The sequence below is a fragment of the Nomascus leucogenys genome, chromosome 14 (genome assembly GCF_006542625.1).
Source record: "Nomascus leucogenys isolate Asia chromosome 14, Asia_NLE_v1, whole genome shotgun sequence".
Lineage (NCBI taxonomy): Eukaryota > Metazoa > Chordata > Mammalia > Primates > Hylobatidae > Nomascus > Nomascus leucogenys.
The window spans coordinates 36136345-36159447 of NC_044394.1; the positions used below are offsets into that span (position 1 = coordinate 36136345).

Below are 23103 nucleotides of genomic sequence, written 5' to 3' on the forward strand. Positions count from 1 at the left end.
GGGCTGGAGTGCCCACAGCAGCCTTAACTCCTGGGCTTAAGCAATCCTCTCATTTCAGCCTCCAGAGTAGACTATAGGGGCATGCCACCATGCCCGGCTAACTTTATCTTATTTGATTTTTGATTTGTGTGTGTGTGTGTGTGTGTGTGTGTGTGTGTGTGTGTGTGTGTAGATGGGGTCTCATTGTGTTGCCCAGGCTGGTCTCAAACTTCTGGCCTGAAGTGCTCCTCCACCCTGGGCCTTCCAAAGTGTTGGAGTTATAGGTGTGAGCCACTGTGCCTGGCCCTAAACTAATATTTATCTAATTCCTTTTCTCTATGCTAACACTATTTTAGATATTAGAATACCATGATGAACATTGTTTCAGTGTCCTAGTCCTCTAGGATTATATTTTAGTGGAGGAGATAGACTATAAACAGATATAAAAGTAATAAAAAGACTGTGAATAAATAAATTGAGATAAAAAGAGAATGATTAATGTGGGGAATGTGTATCTTAAAGTGGTCAGTGATAGTCCCTCAGCAGAAGAGTTATTTGAGAGACCTGATGGAAGAGAGCAAGCTCTAAGAAAATTTCAAGGAGAAGAGATTTTTAGACAGAAGAACCAGATCAAAGGCTTTAGGGACATGTTTGGTGATTCAAGAATTTCTAAAGAGAGGGTTGGTATTGCTAGTCCAGTGCGTAAGGTTTTTTCTTGGTTTGGGACTCATTTCCTACATCCTGCTTTTAGAGCAGGAAGTTTTTCTTTTTTTTTTTCCTTTTTTTTTTTTTTTTTTTTTTGTTGAGATGGAGCCTCCCTGGAGTGCAGTGGCATGACCTGGGCTCACTGCAGCCTCCACCTGCCGAGTTCAAGCAATTCTCCTGCCTCAGCCTCCCGAGTAGCTGGGACTACAGGCACGCGCTACCATGCCCACTAATTTTTTTTGTATTTTTAGAGATATGGGGTTCACCATGCTGGCCAGGCTGGTCTCGAACTCCTGACCTCGTGATCCGCCTGCCTCAGCCTCCCAAAGTGCTGGGATTACAGAGATGAGCCACCACGCCTGGCCCCAGGGAAGTTTTTCTGTTACTATTTTTTGATTTATTTCCTTCAATTTTTAATATTCTATTTTTCTGGAAATAACACCAGCACTGATTTCATAGATGCTATTATATTCTCTTGAATTTTTCTGAGGATGTTCTTTTGAGTTTTTTAAAAGGCATTTCAATTGTCTGAAATATCTTTTCTTTAGCTTACCTTGTTCACTTTTGTGCATTTGTTTTTCTGTTATTCCTTTATGAATAAGGAAGTAAGTTGGCCAACTTACTTCTTATCTGATGTAGAGTTCCTCTGATACCATACAGGGTTTTTTTTTTTTTTCTCTCTAATAAGGTTTTCTCCTTAATGGAAAGCTGCTAGTAAACACTCTCTGTAATTGGGACTTAAAAACCGTCATCTTTAGTTTTGGGCAGTATCGTTAGGATATAAGCTAGACTTATCACCAGATATCCCAGTAAAGGAAGTCTTTACTGTTGGACTCAAACACCTATGCCAGGAATCCTCTTTAGACACACTGAATTTCCTTAAAGTACCGTTTTCAGTTTTTAGTCTGACAAAATCTTTCTAGAAGGTTTCTACCCAGAGAATGCATGATTTCTCAAAAAAGGCTTCCTTCTAGTATGTATAAGCTCTAAATGGCAGATATTTTTGCCATTTTGTTCACTGATGCATCCCAAGTACCTAGGACAGTGCTTGGCATATAGGGACTGATTTTTAATTGCTGCCCTTTTTTGGGGCTCCAGAATATTGCTTTCTTGGGACCCACATATCAGATAAATATTTAAAATATTTATCAGATATCAGACAAATATTTAAAATATTTATCAGATATCAGACAAATATTTAAAAGGATTATTGTTCAATTTTGTTCAGCATTTCTAGGTATTTTGAATAGGAAACTTTTTTAGTCAGCTGATCTCTCTTAGAAGTCTTTTAAAATAATTCCACAAGGAAGATGTTGATATTTCACATTTATTGTTTAGGGAAAAGATAGAATTTTCAGGCTTCTAAAGTTAATAAAGTTTATTTATATCATTATTAAGGAAACTTATTTTTCATTAATATAAGTTATTGTGTGTGACCTAATTTGGAGGTCTTTAATTAGAAAAAAAATTCTAGAACCTGATAGTAATGTAGACACTGAAAACTAGCTGCTTTGATATATTTTTAAGGTTTTTTTTTTTTTTGAGCTTAAATTTTAACTAAAAACATTGCTTTTATAGTTAAATATTTCAAGTCCAGTGGAATAGCATCTAATAAAATGCTGATTATATTACAGGTGCAAACTGAGCATGACCCAGAATTAGAAAAAGAAAGGTATGTTGCTTTATGTTTACTGACACTTTTGTATAGTATTTAGTTTCTGAATTTTATTGCAGTATTTTATAGTAATGGCTCACATGTAGTGAAAAGTTCCATTCTGCATATTTATTTTGTGTACATATGGGCTTGTTACAGTTTTCTTTTTGGATTCAGCCTGACCTAGGAGTTTTGTTTGTTGTTTTTTATTTACTCTCATTTAAGTATTTACTGAATATTAGAGTAACTGCACATATAAACAGTTTGAATTAAATAAACCACTTCTTTATAAAATGTTTTAAGACTCTCGAATAACTGAACTTCAGAACAGTAATTACATTGTTTTTGTTAGATTTTCCTATTCCAAAATAAACACGATAGTAAAATTTTAACCTTTTAATGTTACTTAATTTCATTGTGTGTTTTGATACTTTTTAAAAACAACTGGGTCGGGGCAAGTAAGTATTTGTTCAAAAAATCTATGTATACAGTTTTGCATTATCAGAGGAATGAAAGCTTGTTTTTCAAAGTCTCCACAAACTGGTGACTTACAGCCTTGTTCTGGCCACATAAAGTACACCCTCTCCTTAATAACTTTCTCATTCTGATGGATATCCTCCTTATCACCACCCTTGTTCCACCAGTTAATGACTTGCCTTTCACTGCTCTTCATTGTAAATCACTGATTTAGAATATTTCTTTAAAATCAGATTATTTTAGTTGATAAAGATGATGAGTACATTAAAATATACCAGTAACATTAAGCAATAGGTTTGCTCTGTGTGTCAGCACAGGGTTTTTTAAGTTGTATGTCATACCAGGTGCATTCACATACCTAAGAAATAGTACCACCAGCAGTGTGTGATTTGAAAGCTCACAAAGGGCTTAATAAATAACAGTGCCTATGTAGTACTATATATGGACCTAAAGATTGGCCAGGATAACTCTGTGGCAAAACCCATTTTATTTCGTTTTACAGAGTTTTTTTGAGGTCTTCATGAAAAGTTGTTCTCCATAGCAATAGCAGTTGGTCATTGTTCTCCTCTCATTGTTTAGACATAGCTTTTAAAATTGAATATATTTCTTAAAGAATTTACAGATGTATTCAACCTCAATTAAAAAACTAATTTTTAAAATTAGCACCAAAAACTTCTTAATTCCTCCCACCCCCCACCCCCCCCACCCCCCCCTTTTTACATTAGAGAAAAAGTTGTGGGATATGTCCAGAATACTAAACGTTTGTTTTGGAGTGAACTGATGCTGAGAAAATACTATTTGTTGTTTTTATTGTTTTTTTTGTTTGTTTGTTTGTTTGTTTTTTTAAGAGACAGGGTCTTGCGACGTCGCTCAGGCTGGCCTTGAACTCCTGGGCACAAGCTATTTTCCCACCTCAGCTTCCTGTGTAGCTGGTACTACATGCACTTGTTTTGTTTTGTTTTAAAGCACTTGTGGTTGCCAATTCATTATGAATATGATACTTCTGTTTATAACTAATGTAAACTATTTACTGTTTAGAGGAAACTCATGGATACATTCATAATTTAATAATTCACATTATGTCTGAACTCATCCTGTTGACATGTAAACAGATTTTATTTATCATCTGATCAAAGCCACAAATAAGAATGCTAAGTGAAATTTTTCTAATTCGTTAATATTAGGAAGTAACCAGTTGGCCTCTGAAATAAACACTAATCTTTACTATTGTGAAGTCCCAGTTTAAAGTTTCTCAGGATGTTTGTCTTTCAGTGTTAACGTTTGTTCTCATGTCCAGCTTTTATTGTATGCTTTTTCTGAAGGCTGTGAAATTCTGGTATTATTGGGATGGGATATTGGGGCTGGAGGGAGGAGTGGCAAATGAGATATCTGTATCTCAAATGCCTTTCTGGAATCCTTTTTTGTTCCATTTCCCAGAATATGGCTGTGTTTTCATTTGATCGTTACAAAGAGTGGTTGTTCAACTTTGGTGTTAATGTCATTTATTTGACATTTCAAACTGTCTTTTCAAACTAACTTGATCAATATTGAGGCTTTTTTCCCATATTAGCCAGAAAGCAGATACTAGTTTTGGTAGATGACTTCTCTAAAGAAAACACTTTACTTTAAATCATTTAAAAATGATTTAAAAAGACTAGCACACAAGGAGAAATATGGAATTAAATAATTCTTCTGAGTAGACCTGTGTTCTCTGTTTCAAATATAGAACTGCATAATGGTTCAGTTTGTATATAAGATAATAACTTTTTTATTGAAAAACTTGTGAAGGTAAAAGTCTTGCTATATCCTTGAGCCAGGAATCAAGGTCTCCATTGTTATCTTAGCCCCATAGATGTTTTTACTTAGCCCTAAGTTTCTAAAGCTTTTATATAGGGTTAATATGCAGTACAGTAATGAGGCAGGAATTTGAGTATATTCTTCATTATTGGAAATGAGTCTTATAATTTAAAGACAAAAGCTTGTTTTGAAAAGTAATATTCATATACCTGCTGTAACTGTGAATGTCACTACTCTTTTTCCGGTTGTGCTTTGCCACAAATTTTATTTTGAATTGTAAAGATTTGAAACTCTTAAAATAAGCCATTTATATTTTGAATAAAAGGGGTGTGATTATTTAAAAAAAAGAAACCATTTCAGCATGCAAAGAGTAACTTGCACAATGGATAGAATATATATTGATTAAGGTTTAGGGTCAAGAGGTATTTCTCTAATCTGGTAAAGAGTTTCCTCAGGATGTAATCTTTGGGGCATGAGGAAAGACCAGTTTGGTTCAAATGATTTAAGATACTGATGTGGTAGCACGACTTTCTTAAATATGGTTAACATCTCAGCACACAGATACAAATCATCTTGTGTTGTTAACTGAAGGGTACGTGGCCACCCTCTAAGAAGCAGGTCAAAAGGGATGGCTCATCCTCTCCTTCCTTAAAAAATAGAAGAAAGTCAGTACTTTTTAATAATCAGGTATTGGTATGATAGGATCACTCTCTGGTGTCTTTCTCCAGTCTGCTGCTTCTCATTATATGAATATATTTGGTAAATTTTAATTTGCATTGATAGCATGTTGGGCATTGTTTTTGGAAGCTAAGGTTTTCCTTGTTCTTCTTCAAGAAAACCTCTGATTTGTGGAACATTAATATAAAAATAACTTATTCCGTGTCTACCTCAGTGAAAGTACTGGAATTATAGGACTACTCACTTTTCATGTACTTTAGATTTGGGAAGACCATGATGAAATAAGATGAATTACATATACTTAGCCATGTATTTCCTCCATTTCTTCTGAATACTACTACTTACACATTTAAGTTAAATATTAGAAGTATACATTATTCTCTTGAATTGGGAAGGTTTGTTTTTTAACGTATTTCTTCTTATAGCCAAAGGCAAATATTTATAATAAGACTGTATGTTCACATAAGGTGATTGTATCAGGTTTTGTCACTAGCTTTAAATCTTCAATAGAGTATGTAAAGAATACTTTCCAAAAAATGTTCTAAGTTTTATCATTAATAAATATGGTTCTTGGGTAATTAAAAAAATATTTTACATCCAAAAAAAAAATAAAAAGGTGATATGATTTAGAGTATGGTCTTTTCCCCCCACCAGTTTCTGTTTATGTTCTTTTTAGGTAAGGTTCACTTATAAAATTTTAAATCATAATGCATGGATCATTAGTTTTATTGTAGAACTGTACACATATTTTATTATTTCAGTTACCACTGTTGGGAATAGGACCTGATGATATTTGAAGTGTCTCAGATTCACATTTGGCCTTTCAATGTCAGAGGTTAACTTGACAGAGGAGGGAAAATACTGGCTATAATCACATGAATGCAAAAGGAACATATCAACAGTCATAATTTATATTATTTACATATTTCCATCAAAACATCTTACCCATTTTATGCTGATTGGTTGGATTTCCCAGTGCTTATTACGAATGCATCAGGAAGTCTTAACAATTGGCATCAACAGGATTCTTTATAATGGTTGAATTCTCATCATAGTTTGATTTTTGTTTGTGTTTTTGTTTGTGTTCTTTTTGTTTGTTTTTAAATACTTTTAGCCCTGACTTGAAAAACAGTCGAGTTGATGAAAGTGAGGTGCAAACAGCAACTGATAGTCCCTCTGTTAAACCTAATGAGCTTGAAGAAGAAAGTACTCCCAGCATTCAAACAGAAACTTTGGTACAGCAGGAAGAGCCTTGTGAGGAAGAACCTGTAAAAGCAACATGTGATACTGACTTTGCTATTGAAACTTTGGAGCTTGAAACTCAAGGAGAGGAGGTCAAAGAAGAAATTCCTCTTGTAGCATCCACTCCAGTCAGTATTGAACAATTCACTGAAAATGCCGAGGAGTGTGCTTTAAATCAGCAGATGTTTAACAGTGACTTGGAGAAGAAAGAGGCAGAAATTATTAACCCTAAAACAGCATTGTTACCATCTGACAGTGTGTTTATAGAAGAAAGGAACATCAAAGGAATTCTGGAAGAATCTCCATCTGAAGCAGAAGATTTCATTTCTGGAATTACACAGACTATGGTAGAAGCTGTAGCTGAAGTAGAAAAACATGAAACTGTTTCAGAAATATTGCCATCAACTTGTATTGTGACGTTAGTACCAGGAATTTCCACTGGGGATGAGAAGACGGTGGACAAAAAGAATATTTCTGGAAAAAAAGGTAACATGGATGAAAAGGAGGAGAATGAATTTAATACTAAGGAAACCAGAATGGATCTTCAAATAGGAACAGAGAAGGCTGAAAAGAACGAAGGTAGGATGGATGCAGAAAAGGTGGAAAAGATGGCAGCAATGAAAGAAAAGCCTGCAGAAAACACTTTATTCAAGGCATACCCAAATAAAGGAGTGGGTCAGGTTAATAAGCCTGATGAAACTAGTAAAACTAGTATTCTGGCTGTATCAGATGTATCTAGCAGTAAACCAAGCATCAAGGCTGTTACAGTCTCTTCTAAGGCAAAAGCTACAGTTTCAAAAACTGAAAATCAGAAAAGTTTTCCAAAACCTGTGCCCAGAGATCAAATAAATGCTGAAAAGAAACTTTCAGCCAAGGAGTTTGGTCTGCTTAAACCTACAAGTGCCAGGTCAGGCTTGGCAGAAAGCAGCAGTAAATTCAAACCTACTCAGAGCAGTCTTACCAGAGGAGGCAGTGGAAGGATCTCAGCCCTGCAAGGCAAGCTTTCTAAACTGGATTACAGGGATGTAACAAAACAATCTCAGGAAACAGAGGCTAGACCTTCCATCATGAAACGGGATGACAGCAACAATAAGGTGAGGAGCGTAGGAAGAATGGCACAGTGTGTCTTTGAAGTGATTAGCTCCGCTGCTGTAGCTGTGTAGTAGGAGATGTAATTTTGTTTCATACTTTCATCTCCTCACTCTACCCCAGAAGCTCCCATTTCCTTTTCTTAAATGATTCCATTGTTTAAACCAGTAGACATTTAGAGTATTAAGCTCAAGTTCATAATTTATCGACAAGTTTGAAAAGCATTATTTGGATACAATTTGGAAATAACTGTGGTTTAAAAAAAAAAAAAAAAAAGTCTGCAGTGAATCTCCTAAGGTGATTTACCACTCTGCTTCTGAATGGGAAACTGTTTCCTCTCTTAAATTGAAGCTTCCTTTATCAGGTCACTGATTGCCTAACTAGACATTGTGAGACGAAAAGATCAGTAAAACTGAATTTAACTACAACTTGTAGAGACTGTGCCTATACTGTTTAGTGACTGTTGACTTAGTTTTGTATACATGTTAAATAATTTGCATAATTGACTATATTTGAGTAATGTTTACTGGGTTTTTTTTTTTTTTAGAACTTTAATAATATGGTTGTAAATTCTGTTTTTCTGTATTTCTTATTTGCTGTTTCAGACTTTGGCTGAGCAAAACACTAAGAATACTAAAAGCACTACTGGTAGAAGTTCCAAATCTAAAGAGGTAAAAAATAGATCACAGACCCTAACCCTTCTTTTTCATCTCCATAGCACAGTTCGTCTATCTTACAACCTGTGCCTGCCTTAACAATGTTAGAGACTAAGAGTATAGAGCAAGGGATAGGAATGAGATGTTTTGTTTTTAACTTATCTCTAATCCTACCATTAATTTACTTTTTGACCTTGAGCTAGTCTAAACACCTGGTGCTTTCTTGGTGGGAGGGGGGCAAAATGTTATACGGGGACAGAAAGAGAGTAGAGTAGGGCAGTACCTCCAATCTCCTATTGACGGGAATAGGTTGTAGACACAGAAAAAAAAAATTATATATGTAAAAGAGACTGACATTTGACTTGAGTCATCCTCATTTTGTTAAAACAGGTTATCCTTTTGCTCTAATTTAGCCTTAAGTGGATGGTCTCTAAGATTTACTTTACTGGTACCAAGTTCTGTTGTCAAACATATTTTATATTTGGTTATTTTAGGTTTTTACCATTCATAGAATGTTTTTTCAGTCATTTTACTTTTCTTACCTGGTAGGGGATGAATTTGGGCCTATGTTGTTGGGGCAAGGAGAAATGTTACTAGTTTTAAGCAGAAATAAGGATTATGGCTACTAAAGCAGAAGTAAGGATTATGGCTACTAAAGCAGAAGTAAAGATTGTGGCTACTTCAGTTTGCTTTGTTAATTTGATAATACAATAGCTTGCAGATATTCTCCCTAGAAATTACAGGGTACATATTCTAATGTTGTTATTATATATATATTTGTGTGTATATATATGTATATAAAATAGCAGTTGATCGCTGATAACATACTAAATGTGTATAGGAGCCCTGGTAGGAATTTATCTTCTTTACTATTGACGGCATTTAAAAAAATTACAGGTACTGTTGTTTTCAAATACAGTTATGTTAGGCATTGAGTCTTAGTAATAATTTTTTCATACAACTTTCTCAAAATGTAACCATTATATTTCTTTTATTATTATTATTTTGCAACAAAATCTTGCTCCTGTGCCCCAGGCTAGAGTGCAATGGCGCGATCTCAGCTCCCTGCAACCTCTATCTCCCAGGTTCAAGTGATTCTCCTGCCTCAGCCTCCCGAGTAGCTGGGATTACAGGCGCCTGCCACCACACCCAGCTAATTTTTGTATTTTTAGTAGAGATGGGGTTTCATCATGTTGGCCAGGCTGGTCTTGAACTCCTGACCTCAGGTGATCAGCCTCCCAAAGTGCTGGGATTACAGGTGTGAGCCACCATGCCCGGCCTGTATTTCTTAAAATATGTATTCTATATATAATTAATGTGTAATCAATATATACTGATAAATGGAACAGCCTAATTAGCTGTTTACTTTCTAACTATACTTGAGGTGCCTTTAGAAGTCCAGTAAGTATTCTAGAACACTTATTAGATGTTTGACATACGGAACAGTAAATCCTTTGTATTGTCTGACAAATACTTTAAATGTATTTTTATGTGTCATACTTCAAAACTCATCATTTAGGAAATGTAATCTTATTGAATTTAAGTAAAAGTGGAATTAGGTTGACACTGTTAGGATTTTACCTTTGGCTTACACTTTGTGAATTATAGCTAAGTCATTTGTGGGCTTTAAAAAAAATAACTCTAGGCCGGGTGCGGTGGCTCAAGCCTGTAATCCCAGCACTTTTGGAGGCCAAGGCGGGTGGATCACGAGGTCAGGAGATTGAGACCACGGTGAAACCCCGTCTCTACTAAAAATACAAAAAAAAAATTAGCCAGGCATGGTGGCGGGCGCCTGTAGTCCCAGCTACTTGGAGAGGCTGAGGCAGGAGAATGGCGTGAACCCGGGAGGCGGAGCTTGCAGTGAGCCGAGATTGCGCCACTGCACTCCAGCCTGGGCGACAGAGCAAGACTCCGTCTCAAAAAAAAAAAAAAAACTCTAATTTTAGTCTTTAGGAAACCTAATTTGTACTGCAATTCTCCCAAATGATCTGCATGCACATTTATCGTGACTATTTGGAATCTAGCCAGTGGTCAAAATTTGTTTACAATATTATGATTTTTAACTCTCCAACAGGAGCCATTATTTCCATTTAATTTGGATGAATTTGTTACTGTGGATGAGGTTATAGAAGAAGTGAATCCTTCTCAGGCCAAGCAGAATCCACTAAAGGGAAAAAGGAAAGAAACTCTCAAAAATGTTCCTTTCTCTGAACTTAACTTAAAGAAGAAAAAGGGGAAAACCTCCGCCCCTCGTGGTGTTGAGGGAGAACTATCTTTTGTAACATTGGATGAGATTGGGGAAGAGGAAGATGCAGCTGCACATCTAGCACAAGCTCTAGTCACTGTGGATGAAGTAATTGATGAAGAAGAACTAAATATGGAAGAAATGGTAAAAAATTCAAATTCACTTTTTACATTAGATGAATTAATTGACCAAGATGATTGCATTTCTCACAGTGAACCTAAAGATGTTACTGTTCTGTCAGTGGCTGAAGAACAAGATCTCCTCAAACAGGAACGCTTGGTAACTGTGGATGAAATTGGAGAAGTGGAAGAACTACCTTTGAATGAGTCAGCAGACATAACTTTTGCCACTTTAAATACTAAAGGAAATGAAGGAGATACCGTAAGGGATTCCATTGGCTTCATTTCTTCTCAGATGCCCGAAGACCCTTCTACTTTAGTTACTGTAGATGAAATACAAGATGACAGCAGTGATTTGCATTTAGTGACTTTGGATGAAGTAACTGAAGAGGATGAAGACTCTCTGGCGGATTTTAACAACCTTAAAGAAGAGCTTAATTTTGTTACTGTTGATGAAGTTGGAGAGGAGGAAGATGGAGATAATGATTTAAAAGTTGAGTTAGCACAAAGCAAAAATGACCATCCCACAGATAAAAAAGGGAACAGAAAGAAGAGAGCTGTGGACACAAAAAAGACAAAACTTGAATCCTTGTCCCAAGTGGGTCCAGTAAATGAGAATGTTATGGAAGAAGATCTAAAAACCATGATTGAAAGACACTTAACAGGTAGATACTTGGAAGGGGTAGTCTTTCTGTTTTATGAGGGGATTACATTTAAAATTAATTTTAAAATACATGTTGTGGCATTACCAATAATGTCACCCAGTATTGATATTAGAGGCCAACAGATAGTTAAATCAACAATAAATTTTCCAAAGAAATGTGTACAAGTTTCACAGTTTTTTAAAGTTACACAGCAGAACTTGCTCCAGGTTATACTTCAAGAAAGGATGACAACAGAAAACAAACTAAAGTAGCCAAATTAGAATTGGAATGAAAATGATATATTTGTATTGTGGGAAAAAGACAACTTTTGATAAATAGAAGAACATTTACATCAGATTACCTCCCAGTTTTTGCTTAGACTTAGGATTAAGAATTATTTATAAAGGAACTATTTGATTTTAAAGTAATATTGTAATGATACAGAATAGTAGGGCAGCTCACTTTCCGAACTTGAGGGAGGTAAACATAATTTCCATTAAGAAAATCTTGAGGCCAAGTATTGTGACTCACGCCCGTAGTCTCAGCACTTTGGGAAGCCAAGGTGGGAGGATCGCTTGAGGCCAGGAGTGCGACACCAGTCTGGGCAGCCTAGCAAGGCTCCGTCTCTACAAAAAATTAAAAAATGAGCCAGGGACAGTGGCATGCGTCTGTGGTCCCAGCTGTGTTGGAGACTGAGGCGAGAGGATCGCTTGAGCCCAGAAGGTCGAGGTTGTGGTGAGCAATGGTTGCCACTGCACTCCAGCCTTGGTAACAGTGAGCCACTTTGTCTCCAAAAAGAAGAAAAAAAACCTTCTGAAAGATTTAACTCATCTAAGAATAAAATACTAGGAAGGTCCCACAGCTTATGGAACAAATTAGAAAAACATTTATAGACACCCTGGGAAAAGAAGTTAGAAAAGCATAGTTACTTGGAAAATGATAACTGGGAACAAAAGGAAATGCTTAGATTAAACTGATTATTTTAAAATAGAATTCTTCTATTTTATGTTAGCAGTAGGCTTCCCACCCAAATTTGGTTTTTTTTTGCAAAAATGTATAATGTTGATTCAGACAGTATAATATGTTTAATTTAAAGCAATTTAAATACTGTTACTAGAGCAATAAATTGGTACTTTCTTTTTAAAGCTAAAACTCCAACCAAGAGAGTTAGAATTGGGAAAACTCTGCCATCAGAAAAAGCTGTTGTGACAGAACCAGCAAAAGGTGAAGAGGCCTTCCAGATGAGTGAAGGTAAAGCAGGATTGTTGGAATGGGAAGGAAAGTTATACAACACAACAGAGTAGTGGAAGTTTTAAAGATCTATCTAAGAAGAAAAGTAGAAAATCAGTGGAATGGAGCAGGGGTGGGAAAAGTCAACTATAGTTATTAGATGTGGGTAACATTTTGATCTTTGTAATGCAGAGAGAATGGATTATTGATATTAGAATGTGATAGATTAGAGGAAATGATCCTTGAAAGGTTTTCTGACCACGTTGCAGCATCAGATAGAAATTATTTATTAACTAGCTATTATTTGTGGACCTTGCTTTGTGGATGCTTCTCAGCAGCCAGCCAATGAATTAAACAGGAAGCCTTAATAGCGTTTATAAAATTTAACTTGAAACAAATAAGGAAATGTCTAGTGAGAGAGAATACTTTAGTCACTCAACAGATACTTGTCGTATTGGGCATCCTTCATAACAGTGTTAAGAAGGGTAGACAAAAGAAAGTTCATAGCTCTTGCTCGCAAGGGTTTATTGATTTAGAGAGGTTAAGCAAAAAATCACCTTGCCAGTATGATTTAAATAGAGCACTGTAAGGGTATCGCTTTTACCATTCTCTTTGTAGCACCCTCATTGCCCTCTTTCTTTCCTATCCTATCTTCTCTAAGGAAAACTTACCAAATATGATTTGGTCCAAGGATCTCAGGTGGGCTGTCAGTGCTGCTCCCAATGTATTAGAGGTCTCCTTTCTTTACTGTTTCCTAACCAGATGTAAAATTAGCCTTTTCTCCCTTCTACATCACCTAACCCATTTCTTACTGGATGTCCTTGCTTTCGTTTTTATTTGCCAGAGTAAATCTAGGATCTCCCTTGTCTGCCAACTTATGTTTTGCTTTATACACATAAAATACACAATTTGGCCAAGTTTTTCCCATTGAAAGAAATATCCCTTTGACCTTGAAATCTCTCTAGCTCCTATCTTTTCTCCTTGCTTTTAGAGCAAAACATCTAGAAAGAACCACCTACTTTTATGTCTTAATTTCCCATTGAACTGAATGTATTTTGGTTTCTTTCTCCTACCACCTTCCTGAAAATGATGTTGATAAATCCCCCATTAGGTTGTTGTCAAATGTGATTTTTTAAAGTGTTTTCTTAAGTTAGTCTTACTTGACTTTTCCACATGATTGGTTACCTTTGATTATGCCCTCGAAGCTCTTTGCCAAGTCATGGTCAAGTGGGTATTCCTTCTTCCTTGTCTATTCTTTTCCATAACCAATCTTTGATAACCAAGGTATAGGTGGTGGCTCAGTAATTAGGTTCTCGCATGATTTCACGAGGTCACCCTCCAACTTCAGAATTTCTGTATGGTAGGGCAACCTTGGCAGTCAGCTTGCTTAGAACTACCTCACTGCAACTGAGTAATATAAAAGGATGATTTAGTTACTGCTTACTTAACAATATATTTTTACTAATGAACAATATGTTTTGACAAAAGGACCTAGCTTAAGAAAAAGTCATTTTTCCACACAATTGTAAACTTAAATCATTTATTTTAATCTATTTTAATTATATAACTTTAATATATGTTATATATTAAGATAAATGTGCCTTTGGAGTGGCAGGAACAGATATGTTTGGGAAAGTTTATTACCCTGATGAAGAAATAAACAATTATAGAAGGAGATTGGAGGCAAGGAAACCAGATTGTTTTAACCATCAAGTTAAGAAAAGAAAGATACCTTTTTCTTATTGATTGTAGGACTTGATGATCAGTAAAGTGTGAGAGGAATAAGAGTACGTAATGATTTCAAAGTTCCTGGCCATCGCCTCAAGAATACTAAAGAGTAGTCAGAGTAGCCCAGATGTATGGAGGGAACACTGAACTTGAAGTCACAAAGTCTTGGTTCTAGCCTGTGTCACTCACTAGCTATGCAACCTTGGGCATATCTGTTTATTACCTCTTTTGATTGTGCTTTCTCCATCTCTGAAGAAATAGGGATGGGTTAATAATGATTTGACCTGCCTATCTTACATGAGGTAAAAGCTAAATGAATGATTATATATGTAAAAGGGTTTTGTCAAGTATTAGGCAACAGTAAGGCATTTCAGCTACTGAGGGTAATCAGAATTGCTTGGAATCAGTCTTCATTTTTGTCTGTCCCCAAGATCATAGTATGCAGAGTCTGCTAACATTGAGTGCTTCTTACGTGTTACTCACTTTGGTGGGCTTTAACATTTATATTAATAATTTTACTTGTGATTCTAACAGGGGTCTTAGGCTATCAGTTTCGGCTCAATTTTCTAGATTGGAAGGGCCTCAGTATTGGGCCATAGAATCAATTTCTGCTGGTATCCTTTTCCCTTAATCTCCACTCTCTGCTCAGCTTAGCACTTTGCATATATAAGTTCTCTTGCCAGTAATGATAGGACTTGTATTACTCTTTAAATTCTGCCCAGAACATATATCAATAAAATTTGCTGTTAGCTTTAGACCTATATTCCTAAATCCATTTGAATGGATTTACCCATTTATTCCTTACATTAAAGAATATTGGAGAATATTGTTCAAAGAATGGCCAGATGGGATTAACCAAGGGAGGTTTTCCCTGAGAAAGAGAAAGGTAAGAATTACCCAGTGTTAACTTAACAAAGTCTGTAAGTCTATTCTGAATAGCCTTTTTTCCTCGAAAAATTTTAGTTGATGAGGAATCTGGATTAAAGGATTCAGAACCAGAGCGAAAACGCAAGAAGACTGAAGACTCTTCTTCAGGCAAATCAGTGGCATCTGATGTCCCTGAGGGTAAAGTTAAAATGACATTTTTTTCTTACCCATATGAAATTTAAAAATCAACACCATAATAAGTATTCTGTTGTTTAGGTGAGTAATTGGGTAACCTTGCCTGCATTGTCATTTTATAGTGGAAATTTGCATGTTTTACACAGTGGCATTTTTGAAGACAGCTTACTGGGCTGTTTTTACCTGAGAAGGATATTTTTACTGCACTCTTGAAATCTGGGATGTATCTCCTCTTTTATTCCTGGTGCTTTCTTTGCCACTCTGGTGAGAATTGAGTTATACTTGCCCAGGCAGAAAGTCACCCCAGTTAAGCAGAACATGCTGAAAATCTTTGCTAGCCAACTTTGTTCATGGTCAGCTAAGGTGAGCTGAGGGGGGACCTTATTCAGCCATCATATTCCTCAGTCAGACAGTTGCCCATCATTCTACCTCTTCTCTATCTTTTAACAGGATTCCTAAGAGGTTTATTTTTATTTTTATTTTTATTTTATTTTATTTTATTGTTTTTTTTTATTAATTTTTTTGCACACAAAAACAATAAACATTTTCTAAAAATACATACAAACAAAAAGATGCGTATCAAACATATTAGGAAGGTTACACATGGGAAGTCGGGGAATGGAAATGGGGGGTGGGAGTTAAAGTAAATGAGAGAGGGACTTTATATGGATCAGTGATAATAACTCAATCCTCTATTTGACAAAGAAGAGGGAGAAGGAAGAGGAAGAAAAAGAAAGTGGGATAAAGGATCAGAAAGGGAGGAAAACAGAAAAAATTAGAGTATGACTCCAGGGTAGACCTGTTTTGTTGTCACTGAGTTGGTTGGTTTGTCTGTTGTATTTTCCATGTTTCGCCAAGTTGGCCAGACTGGTCTCGAACTCCTAGCCCGAAGTGATCAACCCGCCTCGCCCCCCAGAGTGCCGGGACCACAGGCGTGAGCCACCACGTCCAGCCCCCACATTGCTTCTGGCCTCCGTGGTAGACCTCCCAGACGGAGCGGCCGGGCAGAGGCGCTCCTCACTTCTTCCCAGACACGGAGCGGCCGGGCAGAGGTGCTCCTCACTTCCCAGACGGGGCGGCCAGGCAGAGGCGCTCCTCACTTCTTCCCAGACGGGGCGGCCGGGCAGAGGCGCTCCTCACTTCCCAGACGATGGGTGGCCGGGCAGAGGCGCTCCTCACTTCCCAGACGATGGGTGGCCGGGCAGAGGCGCTCCTCCCTTCCCAGACGATGGGTGGCCGGGCAGAGGCGCTCCTCCCTTCCCAGACGATGGGTGGCCGGGCAGAGGCGCTCCTCACTTCCCAGACGATGGGTGGCCGGGCAGAGGCGCTCCTCACTTCCCAGACGATGGGTGGCCGGGCAGAGGCGCTCCTCACTTCCCAGACGGGGCGGCCGGGCAGAGGGGCTCCTCACTTCTTCCCGGACGGGGCGGCCGGGCAGAGGCGCTCCTCCCTTCTTCCCGGACAGGGCGGCAGGGCAGAGGCGCTCCTCACTTCTTCCCGGATGGGGCGGCCGGGCAGAGGCGCTCTTCACTTCCCAGACGGGGCGGCCGGGCAGAGGCGTTCCTCACTTCTTCCCAGACGGGGCGGCCGGGCAGAGGCGCTCCTCACCTCCCAGACGGGGCGGCCGGGCAGAGGCGCTCCTCACTTCTTCCCAGACGGGGCGGCCAGGCAGAGGCGCTCCTCACCTCCCAGACGATGGGTGGCCGGGCAGAAGCTCTCCTCACTTCCCAGACGATGGGTGGCCGGGCAGAGGCGCTCCTCACCTCCCAGACGATGGGTGGCCAGGCAGAGGCGCTCCTCACCTCCCAGACGATGGGTGGCCGGGCAGAGGCGCTCCTCACTTCCCAGATGGGGAGGCCGGGCAGAGGGGCGGCCGGGCAGAGACGCTCCCCACCTCCCAGACGGGGCGGCGGCCGGGCAGGGGCTGCAATCCCAGCACCCTGGTAGGCCAAGGCAGGCGGCTGGGAGGCGGAGGCTGCCGCGAGCCCAGACCACGCCACCGCACTCCAGCCCGGGCAACACCGAGCACCGGGTGAGCGAGACTCCGTCTGCAGTCCCAGTACCCCGGGAGGCTGAGGCGGGCAGAGCACTCGGGGTCAGGAGCTGGCGACCAGCGTGGCCAACATGGCGAACGCGCGCTTGCAGCCAAAGGAGAAAAAGCAGGCAGCGGTGGCGCGCGCCCGCTGTCCCAGGCAGTCCGCGGCGCGGGCAGCAGCGAGCCGAGTAGATTGCAGCCTGGGCCACAGAGGGGAAGAAAGAAAAGAAGGAAGGAAGGGAGGGAGGGAGGGAAGGAAAGGAAGGAAGGAAGGAAGGAGGTTTATTTTTATTATATTTTATTTTGAGACAGGGTCTCACCCTGTCGCCCAGGCTGGAGTGCAGTGATGTGATCTCAGCTAACTGCAACCCTTTCCTCCCAGGCTCAGGCAATCCTCTCACCTCAGCCTCATGAGTAGCTGGGACTACAGGCGTCTACCACCACACCTGGCTAATTTTTGTATTTTTGGTAGATACAGGGTTTCACCTTGTTGCTTAGGCTGGTCTCAAACCCCTGAGCTCAAGCAGTCTGCCCGCCTTGGCCTCCCAAAGTGCTGAGATTATAGGCTTGAGCCACCTGTCCCAGCCAGAGGTATTTTGGAGTGTTAGGTTCTTATCTAATGACTTGGTATTCTGATTATTGAACAGTTGTTTGTTATCTGAAGATTCTCCGTGGGAATCTATTCAACTTGGCATTATACCAAAGCAGTGGCATACTGGCATTCCCTAGAGGCGCTGGAATATTATAGAATGTGTTAACGAAATAAAGACTTAAACGTTTTCTGATTAAAATTACTACTATTGATCCCTAAATTTATAGCAGTGTGTACTGTTCTTATATTTAAGTATGTACTGTGCTTAATATTTTTGTCATGTTTAAATAAATTGATGAAGGCCAGTTGTGGCTCACACCTGTAATCCCAGCACTTTGGGAGACCAAGGCAGGCAGATCCTATAGGGGAGGTTAGGAGTTCGAGACCAGCCTGGGCAACATGATAAAAACCCATCTCTACTAAAAATACAAAATTAGCCGGACGCAGTGGCGCTCACTTGTAATCCTAAGTATTTGGGAGCCTGAGGCAGGAGAATCACTTGAACCCAGGAGGCAGAGGTTGCGGTGAGCTGAGATCGCGCCACTGCACTCCAACCTGGATGACAGAGTGAGACTCTGTCTCAAATAAATAAATAAAATAAATCGATGAACACAACTGGAGATTAACTATTGTTAATTTTCTTCTTGTCTCTTCTTATCCTCTAGAATTAGACTTTCTTGTACCTAAGGCTGGATTCTTCTGTCCAATTTGTTCCCTCTTCTACTCAGGTGAAAAAGCAATGACAAATCACTGCAAGAGTACACGTCATAAGCAAAATACTGAGGTAATTTTTAAAATTCTTGCAAAATCTTGAAGTGTTGTTACTGTCTTAGAATCAAATTATGTATCTACCCCAAACGTACATTTCCCCCCCCCTTGAGGAGAATGTTTATGCCAGTTTATTCCTCTTAAGTCCTGTTTTCTCCTTCAGTGTACCTTGCCTGTAATTTCTAGTCCTTATTTCTTTTACTTGAACAGCAACATTTGCCAGAGTAGATTCTGTAGATCACTAGTCTCATTTGACACTCCATTATTAAAGTAAGAAACTGCATATTTTGATGCCCTCTTGTCATGTAGACATTAGCATATTAAAGTTTCTGAATTGTCTAGCTGGAATGAATCCTGCTTAACTTCATGCAACCCATTTATTAAACTGATTTAATCACAAAACCTTTTTTAACTTGTACACATCTTTAAGAAGTGTTACTCTAGAGAATCATTATTAGCCATAATTGAAATGGTGACTCTAGTTCCTGCTGAATATTTGAGAGTTTTGTACATCCTCTCTGTTGAATTTGTGGCACAGACACTCATCTAACATTTATTGAGCTGTTCTATGCTGGAAGCTTATTTAATCTCTTGAACTTCATGAGGTAGATGCTATTATTCCAATTTTAAAGATGAGAAAATAGACTTAAGGAGGTTATATATCTAAACCCAAGGTCACATAGCTAGTTAGTAGCAGACCTAGGATTTGAACTCAGCTCTATTTCATTCTAGGCCCAAGCTCTTACGCATTGTGCTTTGCTACCTGTGTGCCTAATTTAGTTCATCATGTCAGTTTTCCATTTAAAACCTTCTAGTAGCTTCATATTGCACTTGGTCTAATATCCAAACTTCTTATTTTGGGTCTTTAAAGCCCTGCATGATCTGATTTCTTTTCTACTTCTCTGAATGCTTTCGTGTTTCAGCTTTTCTGGCTTTGTTCTGTTTTTCATACATGAGAGACCCACTGCTGCCTTTGCACCTTTATATTGCTGTTCTTTTGCCGCTTCCCAGTCCTACTTGCATGGCCAGTTCTTCATGTTTTTCGTCTCAAGTATCACTTCCCCAAAAAGGTCTGCTTAAGAAAGACCTAGCTAAGTAGAACCTCCAAAAAAGTTCAGCCTCAGTTACGTTGTTACACTGTCTTTGAAGTGCTTACCACCGCCCCCAAAGTATTTTATTTTTTTCTTTTATTGTTTCTCTTCTCCCATTAGAATGTAAGCTTTATTGTATAAAAGATTCTATCTGTCTTGTTGCCCACCAAATCCTCAGGCAGCAAGCATAATACCTGGTGTATCATAAACATCAAATGACTGATGAATGAAAGGAAGAAATGTTTATATAAGGCACTGTGTTTATAATATTTTGTAGGGTCAGTTTCTTTTAAATTATAAATAAAATATACAGTAGATAAATTTGCACATGTAGCAAAATAATGTCTAATAAGTATTTTATATTGCAAATTGCTTTTAACAGAAATTCATGGCCAAGCAAAGAAAGGAAAAGGAGCAGAATGAGGCTGAAGAAAGAAGCTCTAGGTGATTGGGGGAAAGGGGAAAGAATTCACTAGAAATTTGTTTAGGGTCCAGTTGATTTGTGTATTTTTGTTATCATTTAATTTGTAATTTTCGTTTCAGAAGCAAATATTCGTGTTGTACAAATTTCTGATTGCCCTAAATGTAGAGAGACTGATGGGGAAAGTATGATGGGTTTGATTTTTATATCAAATCATCAGGCATGGAGAAATATCTTTTAGAAGTGTTAAAATAAATGTTCCTACTGTATATTTAAAATACCATCTGTGTTTGTGGCTGATTTTTTAAAGACTTGCTTGCCTCTGATTGCAGACAAGGTTTCTCACTACAAGTTCTGTGATTTGGGATGTTTGGGGATTCTTCATGTATCACTGGAAGTCATAACATGATAGTGTTTTACTTTGCGTCAACCATTCGTATATACAGGTCATAGGTTTCTTAAAATTCAAATTTTTTTCTGGATAAAATTAGATTACAGCATATTTTCCCCAGATAGGTTTGAATGAAACTTTGCTTGATTTTTATATGTGTTGGAAAGGTATTTTTTCTGCTTCTGGTAACACTTGCTGTTTCTGCCAGAACCCATTTAAGGTAACACCAAGCTAGTCATTTATTATTAGCTTGAATCTACAGAGCAGCCATTACTTCTGTGGACCACCAGAGTAGCTTTTTAAACCATTTGAATTATAGTTGAATATGTTTATAAGAAGTTTTAAGGGCACAAAAAAATAATTGAATGGCTAGCAGGTGATGGAAATAACCCTATACTTTTAAGTTGTTAGATTAAGCCATTCTTCAGACATAGTCTGCTTACTTATAATCGTTTTAGTATTTGATGCCTGAAGATAGAGTGCACCAATTAATAATACAAAGAGGATGAATGGAGGGGAACAACAACAACAAAAACCCTACTTTTTTTAGATCTCTTATTTCCATCACAGCACAAGAGAGACATCACAGTCAGCAAGAAGGGCTTGGAGAAAAAAAGGGAGCACCTCTTTGTCACCTCCTATGAAACTCACTGCATACTTAGTTGAGACCCACAGCCTGAGTAAAATTACAGAATACTGTAAGTCACAGACAAGGGGGTGGGGTAGAGAGAGGAGCAGCTTGCTGTCAAGAGTTTGTTGGAATTAAAACCTTACAGGTGAATCTGGATAATAAGAGGGAGAAGAGCTGTTAAAAGATTGGAGAATAAGGTGCCTGTAAGCTACAGAAACACAGTCATAGTGAATAAGAATCTTACTTTTAAAGAATATTCCTTTCTTCTCAGCTTGCTTTTGGAACTTTTGCAACTAGGGAAGTTATAAGCTTCTTTAATCTTGTCTGGATCAGTCTTTTGAAATTGGGATTCTAGATTAGAATGAGAGGAGGAGCTGCTAAAGCATAAAAATGGTAGGGGTGATTTTTGTGTTTTATCCTAGTGACCAATGTTGACCGTTAATTATACGTTATAAATAATGTTTTTCTCTGGGACTTTTTGCACTTAATGCTGGTAATTTTTATCATAGGGCTTCAAATACAAAAGATTTGTATGAGGTTTTCAGAAAGTAAACGTGCTCTTTGCATATAATTTTAGTATTGTTCTTGGCATTTTCAGAAAATCTCCCTTCTTTAGTCGCACCGCACAAATGGAACATCATATACATAGTAGTTTCTGCTTATTAGTTGATTGAGGGATATAATTAGGATTGCAGCTGACTTAATTTTTTTTTTTTCTTTTTTTTTTTTTTGAGACGGACTTGTTGCCCAGGCTGGAGTGCAATGGCACGATCTTGGCCCACCGCAACCTCCATCTCCCGGGTTCAAGCGATTCTCCTGCCTCAGCCTCCCGAGTAGGTGGGCCTACAGGCATGTGCCGCCATGCCCGGCTAATTTTTTTTTTTTTTTTTTTTTTAAATGGAGGCGGGGTTTCTCCATGTTGGTCAGGCTGGTCTCAAACTCAGCATCTAGACTCCAAGGCAAAAAAAGTTTACATTCAACATGATCTTTATAAAAGTTTTTAGATTTTATTACCCTTTCTGGCATTAGGATGCTGTGGAAACTTGCCTCTCCAAAATTACTCCTTTTTAATCCTTTAAAAAACATTTATAGGGGAGTCAGGTTTTTAAAACTTAAATTTTTAATTTTACTAATTTGTTATTTGATTGTGGAAAATGTCAAGCATATTAAGACAATAGGATAATTACCCTCATACATTAATTAGTTCCAATAATTATCAACTTAAGGCCAGTTGTGTTATGTGTGTGTATCTCTACTCCCAACTCTCTTGTATTACTTTAAATATCAGTATGTTTTACTCGTTAATTGTTCATTATGTATTTCTAAAATATAAGGTACATAACCAGTACCATTAAAAATATCTCATTTAAATAATAGTTTGGTTCAGATTTTCAACTGTTTCATAAATCATTTTTTTTGTGGTTGTTGCTTTACTAAGTCTGAATCCAGATTCAAAATAAGATCCACATATTGTGACTGGCTTAGGTAGGTCTTTTAAATTATGCTATTTTTAATATATAGGTTCTTCCCTCCCTCCTTCCCTCCTTGTAATTTATTTGATAAAGAAGCTAGATTCTTGGCTGTGCCAAGCAGTGCTGCTCAAAATGTCTTGGGACCCAGGGCAGTGCCAGTTCAGAAACTTTAGTGCTAGTTTATGATTACTTAAGTACAGAAATTGAGAGTTTCTAGAAACATTTTGACAGTGATTTTATATTTGTTTATTGAATCTAACAATAAAAAAATGGAGTTTGTATGTTTTTGTGGGGTTTTTAAAATTTCTTTCCTTTTTTTTTTTTTTTGTATTTTACAGAATTATTGGTCTATAGTTAATTGAAAATTAGGGAGAAAAAACTGATCAAGCACATAGTT

The 23103-nt window shown here is 38.1% G+C and overlaps 1 protein-coding gene across 5 annotated transcripts in view; it reads left to right on the forward strand.

Annotated features, from left to right (window-relative positions):
* ZNF638 (zinc finger protein 638) overlaps positions 1-20493 on the forward strand; it is a 99329-nt gene extending 78836 nt beyond the window's left edge. For 4 of the 5 annotated variants that reach the window (XM_030828314.1, XM_030828318.1, XM_030828315.1 and 1 more), the window contains 8 exons: positions 2319-2356; positions 6405-7626; positions 8227-8292; positions 10352-11306; positions 12432-12536; positions 15207-15308; positions 18598-18716; positions 20174-20493. In XM_030828314.1, coding sequence (XP_030684174.1) covers positions 2319-2356; positions 6405-7626; positions 8227-8292; positions 10352-11306; positions 12432-12536; positions 15207-15308; positions 18598-18716; positions 20174-20239 — 2673 coding nt within the window. In that variant the 3' untranslated portion in view covers positions 20240-20493. The remainder of the gene's footprint in view (positions 1-2318; positions 2357-6404; positions 7627-8226; positions 8293-10351; positions 11307-12431; positions 12537-15206; positions 15309-18597; positions 18717-20173) is intronic. The other variant, XM_030828316.1, reaches the window with a different exon arrangement.
* The last annotated feature ends 2610 nt before the right edge of the window (positions 20494-23103 follow it).